The 18,246-nt window shown below is 40.4% G+C and overlaps 1 protein-coding gene across 3 annotated transcripts in view; it reads right to left on the minus strand.

Moving 5' to 3' along the window:
* The window catches only part of LOC134211041 (WD repeat-containing protein 47), a 358,867-nt gene that overhangs the window by 257,270 nt on the left and 83,351 nt on the right, over nucleotides 1-18,246 (minus strand). For 2 of the 3 annotated variants that reach the window (XM_062687595.1, XM_062687593.1), the window contains exons 3-6: nucleotides 4,039-4,314; nucleotides 3,737-3,909; nucleotides 1,160-1,557; nucleotides 843-1,089 (exon numbers count right to left, since the gene is read on the minus strand). In XM_062687595.1, coding sequence (XP_062543579.1) covers nucleotides 843-1,089; nucleotides 1,160-1,557; nucleotides 3,737-3,909; nucleotides 4,039-4,314 — 1,094 coding nt within the window. The remainder of the gene's footprint in view (nucleotides 1-842; nucleotides 1,090-1,159; nucleotides 1,558-3,736; nucleotides 3,910-4,038; nucleotides 4,315-18,246) is intronic. The other variant, XM_062687594.1, reaches the window with a different exon arrangement.

The following is an 18,246-nucleotide window of genomic DNA, read 5'->3' on the forward strand; positions in this document are numbered from 1 at the left end:
GCACAATGAACACTAAGCTACGAGGCAGCAATGTCCCAGTTGGGGATGTAATGCCAACGAAGAAGAAGAAGACCTTTGAACCGGTACTCGATCAATCCGTTCCCCGGTTTCAATCGGTTCAAATACGGTCCAGGACGTATGAAACTACTATAGAACGATATAACTTATGAAACCATGAAGCTTGATGTGTCGCATGATGGTATTCGACTATGTCCCTATTATGAGATCCCGTTAAAGGTTTCGGCTGAACGTCCTGGAATTCGGAATACTGGCCATATATTGGCCCGAATAAATTCCTGATCAAATTTAGGATAGTTTCTGCGTCGTTTCCAATCAAAATAATCATGGAAAATGGTTAAAAGCAAACACCCATTTCACATCCCGAATAACTCCGGAATCAAGTGGCCAACCCTAGAGATCTGTATATTTCCTGAAATATGTTGCTTCTTTTGGTGAAAGTTGCAAAAAAAAGAGTTGAAAGACAACAAGTTACAGGCAAAAAGATTTTTATTTTCGTTTTCAAATTTAGTTGGTAACAAAACATACTAAATTTTAAAAATACAAAATTTTCCCCAAAATTAAAGAAAAACTTTCAACAAATTCCTTTTTTTAAAGAAACTTCTATTTTTTTTATGGAAACTTCATTTTGCTGTCAGAAACCTCCGCCTTCTGGTAGACAACACGCGAGTCATCGCGGTAATAAACGAACGATGCGATGTTCTCTTCGCCAAGCATGCAGCACCATGTACACGTGCGCGCGGTTCAAGTGGACGGCGACTCGAACAAGCAGACGTTCAAGCCGACACGGGCAGTAAAAATATTAAAAATTGTTTTCCACTCACCTCAAAATCCTTTCCGTTGCTTTCGTCCGCCACATGCGATAATCGCGAAGGACCATTGCTGCTGCCGCCGACCGTTCCGGCGCCTCCGTTCTGCTGACTATGACTGCTACTGCTGCTGGGGGGATGCGATGGTGGCATGATGGTTGGGTTACCATTCATGATATAATCGCTTTCCTTGTTTTGCTTCTGCTGCTTGAATTTTTCGTACAGCTCGCCTCCACCTCCGTTGGCTAGGATTTCGTTGTTTCTAAAAAAAATAAAGCATGAATATCAAAATCCTTCGGGGAAATGATCGGAGTGTGAAAAATTAAACGTACTTAGGTTGGTCGTATATTGCTCCGCTTGGAGGCGGTGGAGGCGCTACTTGAGGATGTGGAGGCCCTTGGTGATTGCTGCTGCCGGCACTATTTGCACTAATTCCGGAGTGTACTCCGGACGAAGAGGACAGCTGAGGTGGACCGACCGACGGTGGCGGCGGCGGAGGTTGGCTATGGTGCGGAAGTCCCGTTGGCACTGGTTGATTGGTGGTGGCGATCTTATCCGTTAGCGAATCTCGACGGGAGCTTTTCGCCGTAGAGTTGCTCGTGTTGGGACTGTCCCGCTCGGCACTGTTCTGGTGAATGTCGTTGGTTTTCACAATCGCGCCGGCGACGGCCTGTAGTTCGGGTGATTTCGAATGCACGGAAGCGATTTCTTCTATTGATGGAAGTCCCTGCTGGCGAGTGGGATAAAGAAGCGAGATAATATTGCAAACATTAGATGCATATTAAATTCAGTCCCAGTTTGGCGCACTGGAGCAACAAGTGAACAAAGCGCCCGGTATGACGCGATGCAATAATGGGTGGCGGTGGTGGGTCGTTCCGGTTTTGTTTTATTGTCAATTAAACGAGCTGGTGATGGTTGATATCGGGAATGCATGGGGGAATGATCATCGGTAAGAGAGGAGTGGACACAATGAATCAGCGAAGTAAAATGAAGTAAAGCGGATGATCTTTTTTGATAATAGGTACTTTATCTGAATATTCAACAGATTTACAAAGGCTCAATACTATTTTAGTGCTCAGATTTTGTTCACTATTTATTTCCCTTGTAGCAGATGGACAAAGGTAAGGTACCTAATAGCTGCGTAGCACAATGATACGAGAAAAATACGAGACAAGACGAACTCATCAGAATTTTATCCCTTTGCTTCCCACGACTTTATTTCCGAAGATTTCAATAGGAAGGGATCACCTTGGATAAAAATTCTAGAACAGTCATTTGTAAGAGCCGAAATTTGAGGAAAACGAAAAAGTGTCTTTAATATACGAATCCCTTAGAATTTATTTTCTGTAGATTGTAATTTATGAAGAATTTGGAAAGTGTCGAACGAAAAATTTAAAAAAATCTTTTTCCTTTTTTCGTCGACTTATTTCAATATTAGTTATGCCGTTAATTTATTTTATTTATAACAAGCTGACCCGTCGAACTTTGTTTCGCCCAAAATTTATTAGTTAGCACAAACATTTCGTTTGTATTCCAAATTTTAGTTTTCACTTTTGCTCTGCGATTCGATTTCATTTGGCAGACCAAACGTCAAATCTTCTTTTTTTCCACATGCCAAAAATTGTTCTTCCTATCCATATGGATAAGAACATCTAAAAAATAAATCCCCGTTCTGTATGAAGAAGGAGAATTGTCATCATGGCACATGTTTCCATAACCTTATCCAAAAATGGCCGGAACGTGCTCATGAACAAAATGCACCCATACAGTAAAACATGATACAGTGCCAAATTGCCCAAATGTAACCAAAATAAAGTGCTTTCCCCAAGTCAACGACAAACTTCTGCCGGGTGCAGAGCAGAAGCACATGGAAAAAAGCTTGCGTGCAATATTGTCATGCGGCGGCAACAACGTGAAGACAAACTGCAAGGATCCAATCATCGTCATCGAGATAGAACACGCGAACGGCGAAAGTAATTTCCGTTGAAATAATGATGGTGCCCAACATTGAGAGCGAAAAATTATCTTCGGTCCAGTTTTTTCAGTAGGACATTGGTTTAGCAAGGATTTGTTCCTTTGGTCTGTCACAAATAATCAGGATTTAGGATTAGGAGTAATACTAACTATTCGACAATACATTTCATAGGACACATAAGACTGGAAAGCAAGCTATAATCGATTGTCCAAATGTGTTTGTACACCGGTTCGTGCAAATCATATCTTCTTGGGTACACAATGTCAGATATGATTTAGTGACTTACGTTACATCTAACGTATCATATAACATGATGGATGGATTGTGATCCAGTCTCTAAAATATTCACTGCCACAAACGTAATCCCAGGCAGAATGCTTTTCCATGCAAAGTATCGCAGCTACATTACATAGGAGCCAAGCTTTGAATAGAACAAGTGAAAGTAAACAGTACCGACAGTATCCTCACTGAGACAGTTTTCCCGGGTTCTTTGTGTCGCACAACTTGCAAGCAAACATGCCGTTTAAATAGCTTTTTTCCTCTTTAGCACCCACGTTCGCGGCAACAACCGGCTTGCGGATGAGAGCGCCTTGTGTACACGAATCAAGCGTAGCTTTCCATGTGTACCTTCATATAAAATATTGATTCGTTCCACATTCATTGCCCGGCAGAGGACGGTTCACTAGAAGTATCAAAACCCAGCGGCGATAAGATTTATTTGACACAGGAAAAACTCGCTCGAAGAAAAGCTGATGACATACTTCCATTCAGGTTTAGATATTACTCCTACAAACTGTGGCGGCAGGGCCAGAGAGCGGCAATCAAATCCTAGTTGCATAATAATAAGTTATTCCATGCTTGCACGAAAGGAGTGTGATGTGAGAATGCGACCGACCCAGCCGAACAGCCTACCCACAACAACAAGTCTACAAACCTGATATTCGCTGAAGTTGCTGCTACGATAGACATCGCCGCCGTCGCCATTCTCGAACAGCCGATCCACACTGGAGGTCATCATTTTTCCACTCGTTGGCTTAATCCCGGTCAAGTGGAAACTGGCAAAACTCGAACGGGACATGGGAAACGATTCGTTCGGTGCTTTAGGATCTGTAACGGGAAAACATAGATATCAATTGGTGGGTGCGCGTTGCAGTCCCACTGACCTTTTAGGGTTACGGGAAAGTAAGCGCAGTGGTTTATAAATCAAAGAGTCTGTTAGTTGTTCGCGGTACTCACTGAGGCAGGTTGACACGGCATCCAGCGAGGGCAGGAGCGATCGGGTCATGATGTCCGCTGCACTACGGGGCCGCGTAAATGGCATCACAGAATGGGGGAACGTTTTGGGTTTGATCGGAGTGATGAGCATATGTTCAGTCCATGAGGTTTCTAGTGAAGGTTTTTCCAGTCTTTCCACATCCACGTTTAGCGTTTTCTGCTCGAATGGGACCGAAAACGTTTCGGCCGGAATGCTTTGCAGCCAGCTGAGTAGCGATAGGTCTGAGTCAGTAAAGCCTGAGAAATGAAAAATGGTATTTGAAAAAGACATTAAAAACATTAAATATTGCACTAATTAATGATTTGAGTGTATTACTTCTACGTGAAGTTAAACGATTTAAAATTATATGGAAATGCTAATATCATCTTCCAAACTTAGACGTACATGTTAAAAATATAATTAGAGGCGAAAGTATCATACGGGAGTTTGGCAGAAGGAAGGTCGTGCGATATATACCATCACAAATATTGCCCTCCGCTCGCTTTCAAATCGACTTCTATAAAAAACATGCCTGCCGTATCCTAACGGAACTATCAATTCTATAGTTTCGCCTCTAATTCTATCATGAACATGTACGTCTAAGTTTGGAAGATGATATTAGCATTTCCATATCATCATTAAATATTGATTATTTTTTGTTTTTATTTGTTTACAGTTGTTAGGCGTTACGGAAACAAAAACTTTACATTTCATACATCAGCTTTCATACATATCCATAAAGGTTGTAGATTAGACCCACTTGATACGAATGGTAATGGCATATTTAACTGATGTCTGTCTGTCTGTTTATAACTAGGTACTCTCTCGTTTGTGCTGTGAATTTTTCAGCATTGTGCTCGAGTATTAGAAACAATTTAAGATCGCAATTTTGAAACAGTTTTATTATGTGAGTAAAATGGGCAAACAGTGACAACTCAACAAAGACAAATAAAATTCTAAATTCATGAGGTATCCACTGACTTATTCTATATTTTATTTAAAGTTGAACAATGTATGATATTGAATTCCTTAGAGATAAACCGGTCAAGGGCCGAAAAAATATATTTAAAAACCCAGATTAATCCACCTAGCTTTGGTGGTGCCTTTCTCGCATTTAGTTAAGACACCAACCTTTTATGGGGTTTATATGGTCCGATGTACCATTTTCTTCATAACTTTTAAACGTAATAATCGATCGTTATAAAATTCAATAGTGATCAACAAGGCTTTGTCCCCTGTCGAATGAAACTTGTTGCGAGAAAATCGGATAATGCTAAGTACAAAAAAGTTTGTCTCACATTTTTTTGTACACATTCACACACACATACAGACATCACCTCAGTTCGGTTTTGGAGCGGTTCTGTAGCCTTTCCGTATACTTGGTCACCGTGGTCACATTGTCAACTAGAGGCAAATCCTGATCCAACTTCAACACTTCCTTCCCCTCTCAAGTTACGGTGAAGATGGGCGTGGCCAGGAGTAGTAATTCTCATGATTTTGTGATTTTTATCTAGATTAAAATCATGGAGCACACTCACCTTAAATAGTAATCTAAATGGTGATTTAAAAAAAATGAGTATCACTAGTGTCCAATCTACGAAGTACACCGCAACTATGCAATGCTATGCTAATTTTTTTATACACGCAAACAAACAGTGTTTGACGGATGTATATTTATTTTTGATGTCTTGTTGTTTTACCTTCAAATCCTACGATAAGTTGCATTACTCATACATTAATTTTATCAAACCACTCTCAAAAGGTGTTCGAATTTCGTCCTTTCATAATATCAAAGTTCGAGAATAACCATTTGTTTCCTATGGTAGCTTTCGGAATTCGCCTGTAGCTGACAGCACGTAATTTTGAGAAGATGGACATCAGACTGAAGAGCGAAGCTAACCGGCTTGGGATAAAGCTTGATCCACTTAGTATTTGGCCGCACGAAATGGAACATTTCTTTGCAAGTACATAAGTACATAAAAAAGTGGTTTAGGTTTTATTATACAGGGAATTTAGTAAACTTTAAAGGAAAAAATATCGAAAAATTATTCATCAGCAATTCGGATGAATTCTCAAAGTTTCTCTCAATGCCAGTCGTCATTGTTTACACAGTAGAACGGTCAACTTGAACTGCCATTTTTTCACACCACTTCTCCATATCAGATGGTTTTCTGATTGCTTTGCACCATTTCTTAAGTTTACCTCTGATAATTGCCTAGTGTTTTTCGTTGGGACGAAAGTTTGGGCATTTTGGTAAGTTGATATTTTTTTCTAAAACGTCAATATCATTCGGTTCATACCATTCCATTATCTGTAATGGCAGCTTGCTAAATCAGGCCAAAGCATCACCGGACCGTGTCGCACAGTAGGACCAATCAACAAAAAGACGGTCAAAAGCCGCTTTTTCAAAGTGATCCAAATTAATAACTTGAGTCAAGGGTTGTTTTTTACCTGTTCCGGTGTGCCACTGCGACCGGTTATTAGATCTATTGTAGCGTTACCCGTATCCTTAGTGTTTGTGCATGTCTAATTACTCCATTACTATTGATAAGCAATGCAGTATCGGTTTCGATACAGTTGTTTTTTTTGTTTTCTCAAGAGCACCATGACAAGGTCCCGCTATTTAGACCCTTCACAGAGAGCAATCCCATTGAAGGCGCACCCCTTCTCAATAGTTAATCAATCCTTTCTTGAGAAAACAGAACAGTAATACTGTTTTTGGCCATGCATCGGAGTCCTAGCCACATCCTTGTCTTGCTTATAGAATATCACCAGTAAAGCTGACAAGTAAAGATGACAAAAGACCGCCAGCTAAAGGTTGTGTACTTAGCTGGTAGTGCAGCCTGGGCACTGTTGTCCTTCTGTCATCAGCTACAGTGAGAAGGTACGCCTCGAGCTTCTGTTAAGCAGGAGGTGCGGCTCAAACAGCGGCTGATTAACGAAATGCTGTATCGCGTCAGCTATACCTAAGGTGGCAGCCCCACCAGCGCGATGTAGATAACGCGACCCCGGCAAGGTAGCTTACTGAAGCCTCTCAAATACCACGAAAAATGGAGATAGAAGAAAAAGAGAACGTTATTTTTGGCAACCGACCCGGCAACGAAATAAGGACTATGATTAGAAACTCGGTACCTGGAATGTCAGGACTCTAAATGAACGTGGATGAGTGAGTTTTCTGGCTCGCGAACTGCAGAAGGTTGGAGTGAACGTGAATTCCGAGCCGTAGACCCCACGAACATCACTGCATTCAAGTATAACATATATCATATGGTTTCGTAGTGTGGGGCAAGCAGATGAAGCGAGTGATGCGGTGGACAGTGGACACCCATTAGCGAACGAATCTGTGTGTTGAGGATACATGGCAAATTCTTCAATTGAAGCCTAATCAACGTTTACGCACCGACAAACGATAAATCCGACGAGGTGAAGGACTTTTATGAATGTTTTGATAAAGCCTATGGAGAGTGCCCAAAGCATGACGTGGAAATTGTTATCGGAGACGCTAACGCTCAGGTCGGTAGAGAGGACTTTTTCCGTCCCATAATTGGTAGGGAGAGTCTTCACTCTGCTACCGATGACAACAGCTAGTAAATTTCGCTGCTGCCAGAGGGATGGCCATCAGTAGCACCTACTTTGCACGAAAGAATATCCGAAAGCACACCTGGAGACAAATGGTGAAACTTGCAACCAGATAAACCATGTTCTGGTGGATGGGCGCCATTTCTCGGATGTTATAGCTGTGCGGATCAAGACATCACTACCTCGTTGTCAGTAAAATTCGATCACGTTTGTCAACTGTATCGAACGAAAGATCACACCGAACGATGCGTTACAAAATCCAGCGATTGTCAGCGGAAGGAGTATCGACTGAGTACCACCAGAAGCTCGACGAAAGGACAACATCAACTATCTATGGGAGTCGATCCATGGAGCGGTAGGCACAACAGTACGAGAAGTGGTAGGTACTGCACAGAGGCGATCGAGGATGGTTTGGTTCGAAGTGGAGTGTCAGAGAGTGACAGACGAGAAGAACGTTGCCAGAAGCCGGATGTAGGTGTCGGGTACACGATCGAAGCAAGAACAGCAGAAAAACGAACCCACCGCAGGAAGAAGAAAGAATATGAAGAACAACTGATTAGCGAGGCGCAGGAAAACATTTGAGCAGAATGATATGTGGAGGTTTTATGAGTCTGTCAATAGCGTGCGGAGAAAGACAGCGCCATCTCCCGTCATGTGCAACGACCAACAAGGGGATTTGCTGACAGATAAAACCGAAGTGGCTGCCAAGTGGAAGCAACACCGCTTTATGAAGTTCTGTACCACATTATGTTAAAAATATGGGAAGACGAGGAAATGCCTGCTAGCTGGTTGGACGGCCTCATTTGCCCTCTTTTTAAGAAAGGGCACAGACTAGAGTGCGCCAATTACCGAGGAATAAAGCTCTTTAATTCGGCGTACAAAATTATGTCCCGTATTCTGTTCAACAGATTGGGACCGCTTGAGTAGTTCGGGTTTCAGGGGCATTCTCGAGTCCCTTCGAAACGCGTAGAGGGTTACGGCAAGGTGATGGTCTTTCGTGTCTGCTATTCAACATCGCTTTGGAAGGAGTAATACGAAGGGCAGGGATTGACACGAGTGGTACGATTTTCACGAAGTCCGTCCAGTTATTTGGTTTCGCCGACGACATTGATATCATGGCACGTAACTTTGAGAGGATGGAGGAAGCCTACATCAGACTAAAAAGCGAAGCTAAACGGATTGGACTAGTCATCAACACGTCGAAGACGAAGTACATGATAGGAAGAGGCTCAAGAGAGGTCAATGTGAGCCACCCACCACGAGTTTCTATCGGTGGTGACGAAATCGAGGTGGTTGAAGAATTCGTGTACTTGGGCTCACTGGTGACCGCCGATAACGATACCAGCAGAGAAATTCGGAGACGCATAGTGGCTGGAAATCGTACGTACTTTGGACTCCGCAAGACGCTCCGATCAAATAGAGTTCGCCGCCGTACCAAACTGACTATCTACAAAACGCTTATAAGACCGGTAGTTCTCTACGGACACGAGACCTGGACGATGCTCGTGGAGGACCAACGCGCACTGGGAGTTTTCGAAAGGAAAGTGTTGCGTACCATCTATGGTGGGGTGCAGATGGCGGACGGTACGTGGAGGAGGCGAATGAACCACGAGTTGCATCAGCTGTTGGGAGAACCATCCATCGTTCTCACCGCGAAAATCGGAAGACTGCGGTAGGCCGGGCACGTAGCCAGAATGTCGGACAGTAATCCGGTGAAAATGGTTCTCGACAACGATCCGACAGGAACAAGAAGGCGAGGTGCACAGCGGGCAAGGTGGATCGATCAGGTGGAGGACGACTTCCGGACCCTCCGAAGACTGCGTGGTTGGCGAAGTGCAGCCATGGACCGAGCTGAATGGAGAAGTCTTTTATGTGCAGCACAGGCCACTCCGGCCTTAGTCTGATGATAAATAAATAAAGATTGAGACCGCTTGAAGAGTCCTTCGTCGGTGAATACCAAGCAGGTTTTCGTGAGGGCCGATCAACGACGGATCAAATGTTTACCCTGAGACAAATCCTTGATAAATTCCGGGAGTACAACTTGCAGACACATCATCTGTTTATTGATTTCAAGGCGGCGTACAATTCAGGGAAACGGAATGAATTATTGCAAATTATGCTTGACATGGTTTTCCGGCGAAACTGATACGGCTGATTCGTTTAACGTTGGACGGATCAAAATGTATGGGTTGCGGATGAAATATCGACGTCATTTGTTACCTTAGATGGATTAAAACAGGGTGATGCACTCTCGAATCTACTGTGCAATATAGCGCTCGAGGGAGCGATTAGGAGAGCTGGTGTGCAAAGAAGCGGTACCCGAGCAGGAGCGACGACCTCAATAACAGAAATTGGTATGAAGTAGCCTTGCATAAGAGGTAAAATACCAAAAACTTATATGCAGAATACTTGAAGCATAACTTGCTTAATAACCAAATGAATAATTATTGGTTATGCATTTGGTATTAAAATAGAATTTGAGTATGTTATGGCTCAAGTATTGTGCATATTAATTTTTAGTATTATCACTTTGGTATTTTACCTCTTATACAGGGCTAGTTCATAACAGAATATGGTATCAATAACAGAATTAGGTATTATTTAGCCAACTTCTCCTGCTTGGGTACCATTATCACAAGATCGCATATGCTCCTGGGATTTGCGGACGATATCGATATTATCAGGATTGATCGCCGTGCCGTGGAAGAAGCTTTTGTGCCTTTTAAGAGGGAGACAGCGAGAATTGGACTCACGATCAACACCAGCAAAACGAAGTACATGGTCGCTGGCAATAAACATGGGTTCATTAGTGGTGGTGGTAGCCAGGGATTGAATCCTAAAGAGAAAGAGCAAGTCTCTCACTTATCATCTCTGTATACATATACGATATGTAGCATCCCGTGAGAAACTTTTTTTGCAAGCTGTCATGATAGAGAACCAATTCGGGATGTTATACCCCATGATAAATTTCTTTTGGAAAGCTCCAAATGTGGGGAGCACTGGCTCTGATGATGCATTTCAACTTGTTCTACACAGCTATGCAGTAACCAACACGAAAGGCCTATCCGATTCTGTTTTTTCGCACTTGTATACAAGTTTGATAAATTTGTTATCATGGCTTGTTATGATTCGGAACAGCTTTTGCCTCTCTTTTATCGTTGTTCGTTATCTATTGAGAGCGATTTTTGCAAACCCTGGTGATAGCGAAATGGTGCTGGATGGTGAAAAGTGAAAAGTGGTTTGAAGTCCCGAAGTCTGCAAACGAAAACAAAACTCGCGCTGTATACTACTCTGATTCTTCCGGTGGTTTTATACGGCCATGAAACATGGGCGTTAAAGGAGGCTGATCGGAGAGCTTTCGGAGTGTTTGAGTGCAAAGTGCTGCGGACAAAACTCGGCAGTAAACAGGAGAACGGTTTCTGGCGGCGTCGCATGAATCACTAGTTATACCAGGTATATGAAGGGCTGGATATTGCTAAGCCTATACAACACGGTAGACTAGGGTGGGCTGGAGACGTTATTCGTATGCCGGAAGAACGTCAAGCAAAAATAATGTTTAGCCCGGAAGAGGCCGCACGCTTCGTGGAAGGCCGCGTACACGATGGCTTTGTGCAGTTGAAGAGGACATGAGGGCGCTCAATGTTCAGGACGACTGGAAGCGTTTGGCCCAGGATCGAGTCCAGTGGAGAAGGATACTTCATTCGGCGTAGGTTCATCGAAGAGCTGTAGCCCATCAAGTATCAAGTACAAGACCATTTCAAGCATGAGAATTTGTTCAGTAATAAGAACTTCCGTGTGTTCCTCGTACTACCATTGTTCACCAGTTCAAGAAGAGTTAGTACGTATTTAAACCCCTAAGTCGATTTGTGCTGCTGGAGTCAGTTCAGCATAGGACCGGGTACCGAGGTTTTTTTATCTAATTGCTTGAAAAGCTGTTTCCGCTGCATACAGTTTAGCCTCAAACAAGAGGAATGAGACTGCTGTTGGTAGCGGGGACTAAATACGATGAATCCTTAATTACCACAACTTATTGCCCTAGCTAGAAAAATGGATTAAGCTAGGGCTCTGTTTGGTGGATCTTACACCGCAACACACTACGTCAAAGTGATCTACCGTGTTACGGGACCACGGGTTGTTAATAGAATACTTGACGATGATGTAAACACAGTTTTGAGTCATTTTAATCGGATGGATCTTACATTCATAGTCAATATAAGTTGAGCATGTTGTCGATTTTCAATTCTGTTAAATCTTGTAGCATTTATCTTACTGCCTCAATATGTTGGCCAGAACGTAGACATCGACCAAACCTATTATATTTGTCACCATTGCAAAGTGTAACCCTAAAACTAATAAAGCCATGCTTATACGTTCGTAGAATATTTTTGATCGCGCAGAAATTACTCGGTCTTTATTATGTGTAAAATTATTATTGAAAATTTGAGAATTGCGGCTATCTCAGTCATTTCCCGTCAGAATTTCTCGAATGATAACCCTAAAATCCCCGTAGTGGATCCAAAGAACTTTTCGTGAAAATTCCCATGATTTTCTTGAAAATTCCATGCAATATCCAGAATATTCAGAAAACTTTCCGTAATAAAAATAAGAAGAATTTCTCGTGAGAGTTTTGAAGCATCATCCGTTGTAATTCTAAATTCCTTCTAATTTCCAAAAGTTTTCCCGTTAAAATTCCGAGTACATTTCCGTGGAAAGTCAGAATAAGTAGTGATAGAAATTTAATGGACATTCCAAAAAAATTTCCCAAGGAAATTCAAAATAAAACTATGAAAGCTATTAAAATTTGCCCATGGAATTTAAAAACCACAAGGGTCTTCCTGCGGGAATTGAGAAGCTTTTTTAATGGATTTTTGCCTTTCTCGTATAACATAGTTGTACCGAAAGACTATCATTTCACTACGAAAACGAACTTTTTATAGAAGTCTCGGAGACCCATAGTGTTATATACCAATCGACTCAGCTTGACGAGCTGAGCGAATGTCTGTCTGTCCGTGCGTATGTATGTGTGTATGTGTGTCCCAAGCAGCATGCGCAACATCTTTCAAATAGGCGTTTGTTCTTAATAAATTGCATTGAAGACACTGACAATACATCGAGTCACATTGAAGCCACTTCCCAGTTTCAGAAAATCACAATGTTTCATTTCCGTTTAAGTGGCGTCGCAATATTCTACCCATCTGACTTCTTGGGTGGTTTAAAATTCGATGAGTTTCATATCAGAAACAAAACAGATAAGTTGCAGAATTAATAACACTTCGGTTCATTGCTGTTACGACAATGTTTCCAATATGTTGCAAAACACTTTGAGCTCAGCTGAGCAGTATTTTATTTTTGACAGTCCCTGCATGTTCCGTATAAGGTACAATGAAGTTACAAATGACTTTGTTGTTTATGTAGTGCACTTGTAGCAAAATCTCCAAATAGAATTGTTGGTGTGATGGTTATAGTAGAAGGTTGCAAATCTCAAGGTCCATGTTTCGATTCCCGATTGGTTTTTGTGTTTTTATTTTCATTGTAGCCGCAAGATATTGCAAATAGGCTCCACCTCTTGCGCTTTTTGTGTCACAAAGGAGTTCCAAATTAGACCTGTGCGCCGCCGCCGCCGGAGGTTTTACTCACGCCGCCGCCGCCGGCGATTTTGGGTCGGCGCGCCGCCGATCATAATTTTGCCACGCCGATGACTAATCGCAATAAAAAAAATCAATTAACTTGAGTCGAGTCGAGTAAAATAAGAGACGCTGACTGGAGATGGCCTTACAGAGACGAAATACGTATTTGTAAGACAATACAACGTGGTGGAATTGATTGCATAGTACTAAACTCGTGTTATGATTGTTGTTGTTAGTTAGTTGTTAGAATTTTGTTGAGGTGGAACTCGACAGAATTCAATTTCAAATCTACCTCAAGACAGTGTGGTGACAAACATTGGATAATGAATTGGTTGGTTGATTAGTTGTGAATTTGAATTAGGCTGTATCTAGTAGATTTAATCTACTAAGTAGAATAATACAAAAAATGTTGAAATGGTCTTTGGAATTCGTCTAAGCCAAAGCTTCATTCAGTCGGGCACCTAAATCTGAAGGCAGTGTTGTCCTACACTCTGTGCAAAAAAAATCTGCTCTTTTATTTTACTCCATCTAAACGATTTTACAATCTTAACTAAGTAAGTGCAACTAATAGAAGGCTATTTGAATTTTCTAAATATCCATCGTTTAGATGCAGTAAAATTCAAAGAGCAGAATTTCTTGCACAGAGTGTAAGACAATGATTGTACCTATTCTACTACGCTAACCGCAAGTCGAGCACATCTGTATATGGAGGCCCATATACAGATGTGCTCGACTTGCGGTTAGCGGCAGTGTAGGTGACTCGCAAATTATGTTTGTTGTGGCACATAAGCTTTTGTGAAGGCTTGAATACATCCCCAAAGCGCCAAAACCACTTGGTATATTTCCTAGTAAATTCCTCCAGATATTCCTCCGAAAAGTTTTAATAAAAACCTTGAAAAATTACTTTATGTACCTATTCTTCCGGAAATGTCTTACAAAATTTCTCCGAAAATTCCTTATGGAATGCATACAAAAAATTGTTTCAGTAATTTCTACGAAATGTTGTTAAGAATCGTTAAGGAATTCCTTCGGAAGTTTCTTTAGCGATTCCTCCGGATATTTCTTAATAAATTTCTCAAGAAATTCCATTTGGAGTTTCTTCAAAAACTATTTAGCAACTCTTCAATTTTTTAAAGGAATACCTCCTCATGAATTTCTTCGGCAATTATTCTATGAATTCTTCAAATAAATTCTTCCAGAGATTGCATAAGGGATTTCTTCTAAATTCTCTTGAGAAATTTCTTCAGAGCTTCTTCCAGCAATTCCTTCAAAACATTCTTCGAAAATTCTTCCAGAACTTCCTGCAGGAATTCCATCGAAAATGCCTTCATGGGTTCTTTACGAAATTCTTTCAGTAATACCTTCGGATTTTTTTTCAGTGCTGGTTGTTTAATTTATTTGTTTTATTTTTTCAAAAATTCAATTAGCAACTCCACCGAAAACTATTTCATCATCTAATTAATTTTCAATGAATTTCCTGAAAGAAATCTAAGCAGGAATCTGGAACGCTTTTCGAAGAAACTTTTAAAGAAATCCCTGGTGAAATATCCAAAGGAATTTTTGGAGGAGTTTTTTTAGATTATTCAAAGAAATTTTTGGAGGAGCTCCTCAATGAATTTTTGGAGAAGTTTTTGAAGAAATTCCTGGAGGGTTTTGTGCAGGAATTTCTAAACATATTTCCGAAGGCATTTTTAAAAGAGAGCCTGAATGGATTTTCGAAAATATTTCCCGTTTGAACTACTTTAAGCAGAGGCGACTCGTCCATACGTTCTACCTGTTCATGGAACAGGTAACCATTTTTAGGTCAGAAGTAGGAAATTAATGCCTTGGAAATTAATTATTAGGGCAAATAATTTACTCAGTAAATTTTTTAAACAAAGTTTCGCGTAATATTTCCAATGATTTTAACATCTAAACATCTAAAGAAACAAAATATTTCGTAGGCAGATCAAGTTAACGCCACATGCTTGGCGTACAGTCAAATTGCAGCTAAATGTGTGTTTCCCCGACACACCACACCCCATCACATAGAAAGCTTTTGCCAGTCGTACGATCCATAATGAAGAACCAACAGCAGCGCTGCCAGAAGTCAAATTTAAAGTTTTGCGCCATGACAAATGATTTGAAATAATTTCCTTCTTGGTATGCTCACTCGTTCTCCGCGCGCAGAGAACCAGCGTGAGCGTTGCCAGCATTCCCCGTTTCCTCATATCATCCTCTTTCGCATGTGAAGCAAGCACGTTTAGATGCAAGTTCTGCTATGCGCGCAGCAGGAGTCAAACCCGTTCGACGCGCTGCGAGAACCATCAACGACGCGATGCACCTTCGGTTAGACTCGATCGTAGTGTCAGGCTGTGCTTTGCCGAAAGGCGCACCGCGCACGCTTTCGTTCATACTTCGATGATTGGAAACAGTTTGTTTTTCTTTTTTCTCCTGATGAATATGCAATGCATCAAGAACAATATTAAACTAATGTTTGCGTTTTCAAAAGAGACATTAAATAATGCTTTTTTACGAATACTCTAAATCGATCAATATAGAGAAAAAGTATAGTTTTCACTAAATTTGAAGAATTAAATAACTGGAACACATTTCAACTTCTAAATGTGACTCATTGGACGTCACAATCTGGGGTCGCATCAAACAATAATTGTATAATTTACAATGTTGTGAAAACTCATATGTGAATATGTACGTTCAGTACGCTAGACTATTCACATATGATTTTTCACAACATTGTAAATTAATGTTCAAGTCGGGTGGTTTAATCCCCGGAAATAGGCAATTAACTTTGATTGAACTGAATAGTTGTATAATTATATACTATTATTATTATACTAATAATGGTTAATAACATTTCTTTCATAGCAACAAAATTTGTGAGAGTTTAAATATTAGCGGCGATAGGACCCGTGTACCCCGAATGGTGGAATGAGCCGATGTGAAAGATCTCTATTCTGAGCAATATCCAGTTATTGCCAACTGTTATCAAGTTAGATTTCAGACGATTTGCGAGAGTTTAGAATTTCAAGTGCATCTAAATTTAAAACATTTTTGTAACAAAAGAGATTAATAAGCTATTTATTGTTTTGTAAATCCTATCTATTTAAATTGTTTTTTTTCTAATATTGTACATATAGTTGTACAAGAAAAGGTTGTAATATTAGATTTAATGCACAACTTTTATTCGAAACCACTCAGCTTGATGAATATTTTTTTATCAGCATGGTAGAACAGGTGTAGCAAAAGTCCACGAGACGCCCCTGACTTTAAGAGATTTCGAAAGTATTTCTAAACAACTTCCCACAAACCACGTAGGCCGAATTTTCAAACCCATCCCCCTTTCCCCCTAGTAGACTTTTCCAAAACCCCTCCCCCATCCCCTTGAAGTCTACGTAGACTTTTTCAAATTTAACATAATTTAACATTAATGTCATAAGTGATTGGAAAAAAAATTGGAAATCAACCACGTTTTCAGCAATTCAGATATACAAATACATTTTCAAATCCATTGTGAACACTACACTAATTCTGTTCTGAATAAAATCCAACTCAATATCAACGAAATCAAATTCAATCCTCTGTCCATAGCTCCTGGAATCAAATCTCGAAGCCAATGAATTTAATTTCTGTCGGATTTGATTCCTCCTAGAGGTGTGCGCTACCGCCACCGGCACTTGCATAGGCGCGCCACTGCTTAAAATCTGTCACGCATCTGAATTATAATTCTTCATGCCGGTTCAAATTTGTAGAAAACCCAAGAATTTTCGAGTTGAAATTCCGAGAACGTCAAGTCTACATTCCAAAAAGTTTGTCGTAGAAATTCCGTAGAATTTCCCGATTGATAACCTTCAAAGTAAGTAAGGTAATACTCCAAAGAACTCTCCGTGATAATTCCGATATTTTTCTTGAAAATTGCATTCCGTTGAAATCTCAAGATTTTTTTTTGAATTACAAAAGTTTTCTCATTAAAATGTCGAGTAATTTTCCGTGAAAATTTTGAATTATTTCCCTTTGAAACCATGCTAAAGGTTTCGTACGATATTTTGACATTTCTCTTGCAAAGTAGGAGCGATTTCCTGAAGAAATTTTAAAAAATTCCTATGGACATTCCAAAGAGTTTAACAAGTTCCAAAGAATGTCTTCTGGAAATTCCAAAGACTTCTTCTTGGATATTCCAAAATGCTTCCTTTGTTAATTCTAAATAATTTTTCGTCGAAGTGCGATATAATTCTCCATGGAAATTCTAAAGAATCACTTGTAGTTTCTAAAGAAGTTCCTGCCGAAAATCAAAAGATATTTTAGTAGAATCTACAATGTAATCAATGTAATCCAAGTGGAAATTTTGAAATTTTTTCGAATTTTTTTATAGAATACTTTGGAGAATTTTCGTGCTCAACACAGAAGAATTTGCTGTTAAAATCATGATATTTTTAAGCCGTAGTTCAGACTATTACTTCAGTGAAATCCATAAGAGATTCGAGAGATTATTTCGGTAAAGTCTTGCAAAAAAAAAGGAAAAATCGAAAAAAATCAAACAAGTGAACTTCGCACAAAGCTGCTGTATTAAATGTATTCCGAAAAAAAGTCTACGTAGACTTTTCGTATACCCCCGCCCCCCTTCGTAGACTGACGTAGACTTTTTCGAACCCCCTCCCCCTCAAGAGTCTACGTGGTTTATGGACATCCCCTAAAGGAATTTCTGAAGGAATATTTGAAGGAATTTCCGGAGGATTTCTCAAAGGAATTTATGAAGAAATTTCTAATAGAATTTCAGAGGAAATGCCTACTGGTATTTCTGAAGTAATTCCTAGATTTCTCCAGGATTTTTTTGTAATTCTCCAAAAAATCCATTGGAGATTCGTCCAGGAATTCCCTCGGATATTACCTCAAGAAGTTCTACAAAAACTCCTCCCGAAACGAGTTCCAGAAAGTCTTTCGAAAATTCTCTCAGCTATATTCGGAAATTTCTCTCAGGAATTA

Source organism: Armigeres subalbatus, chromosome 2 (genome assembly GCF_024139115.2).
Source record: "Armigeres subalbatus isolate Guangzhou_Male chromosome 2, GZ_Asu_2, whole genome shotgun sequence".
Taxonomy (NCBI): domain Eukaryota; kingdom Metazoa; phylum Arthropoda; class Insecta; order Diptera; family Culicidae; genus Armigeres; species Armigeres subalbatus.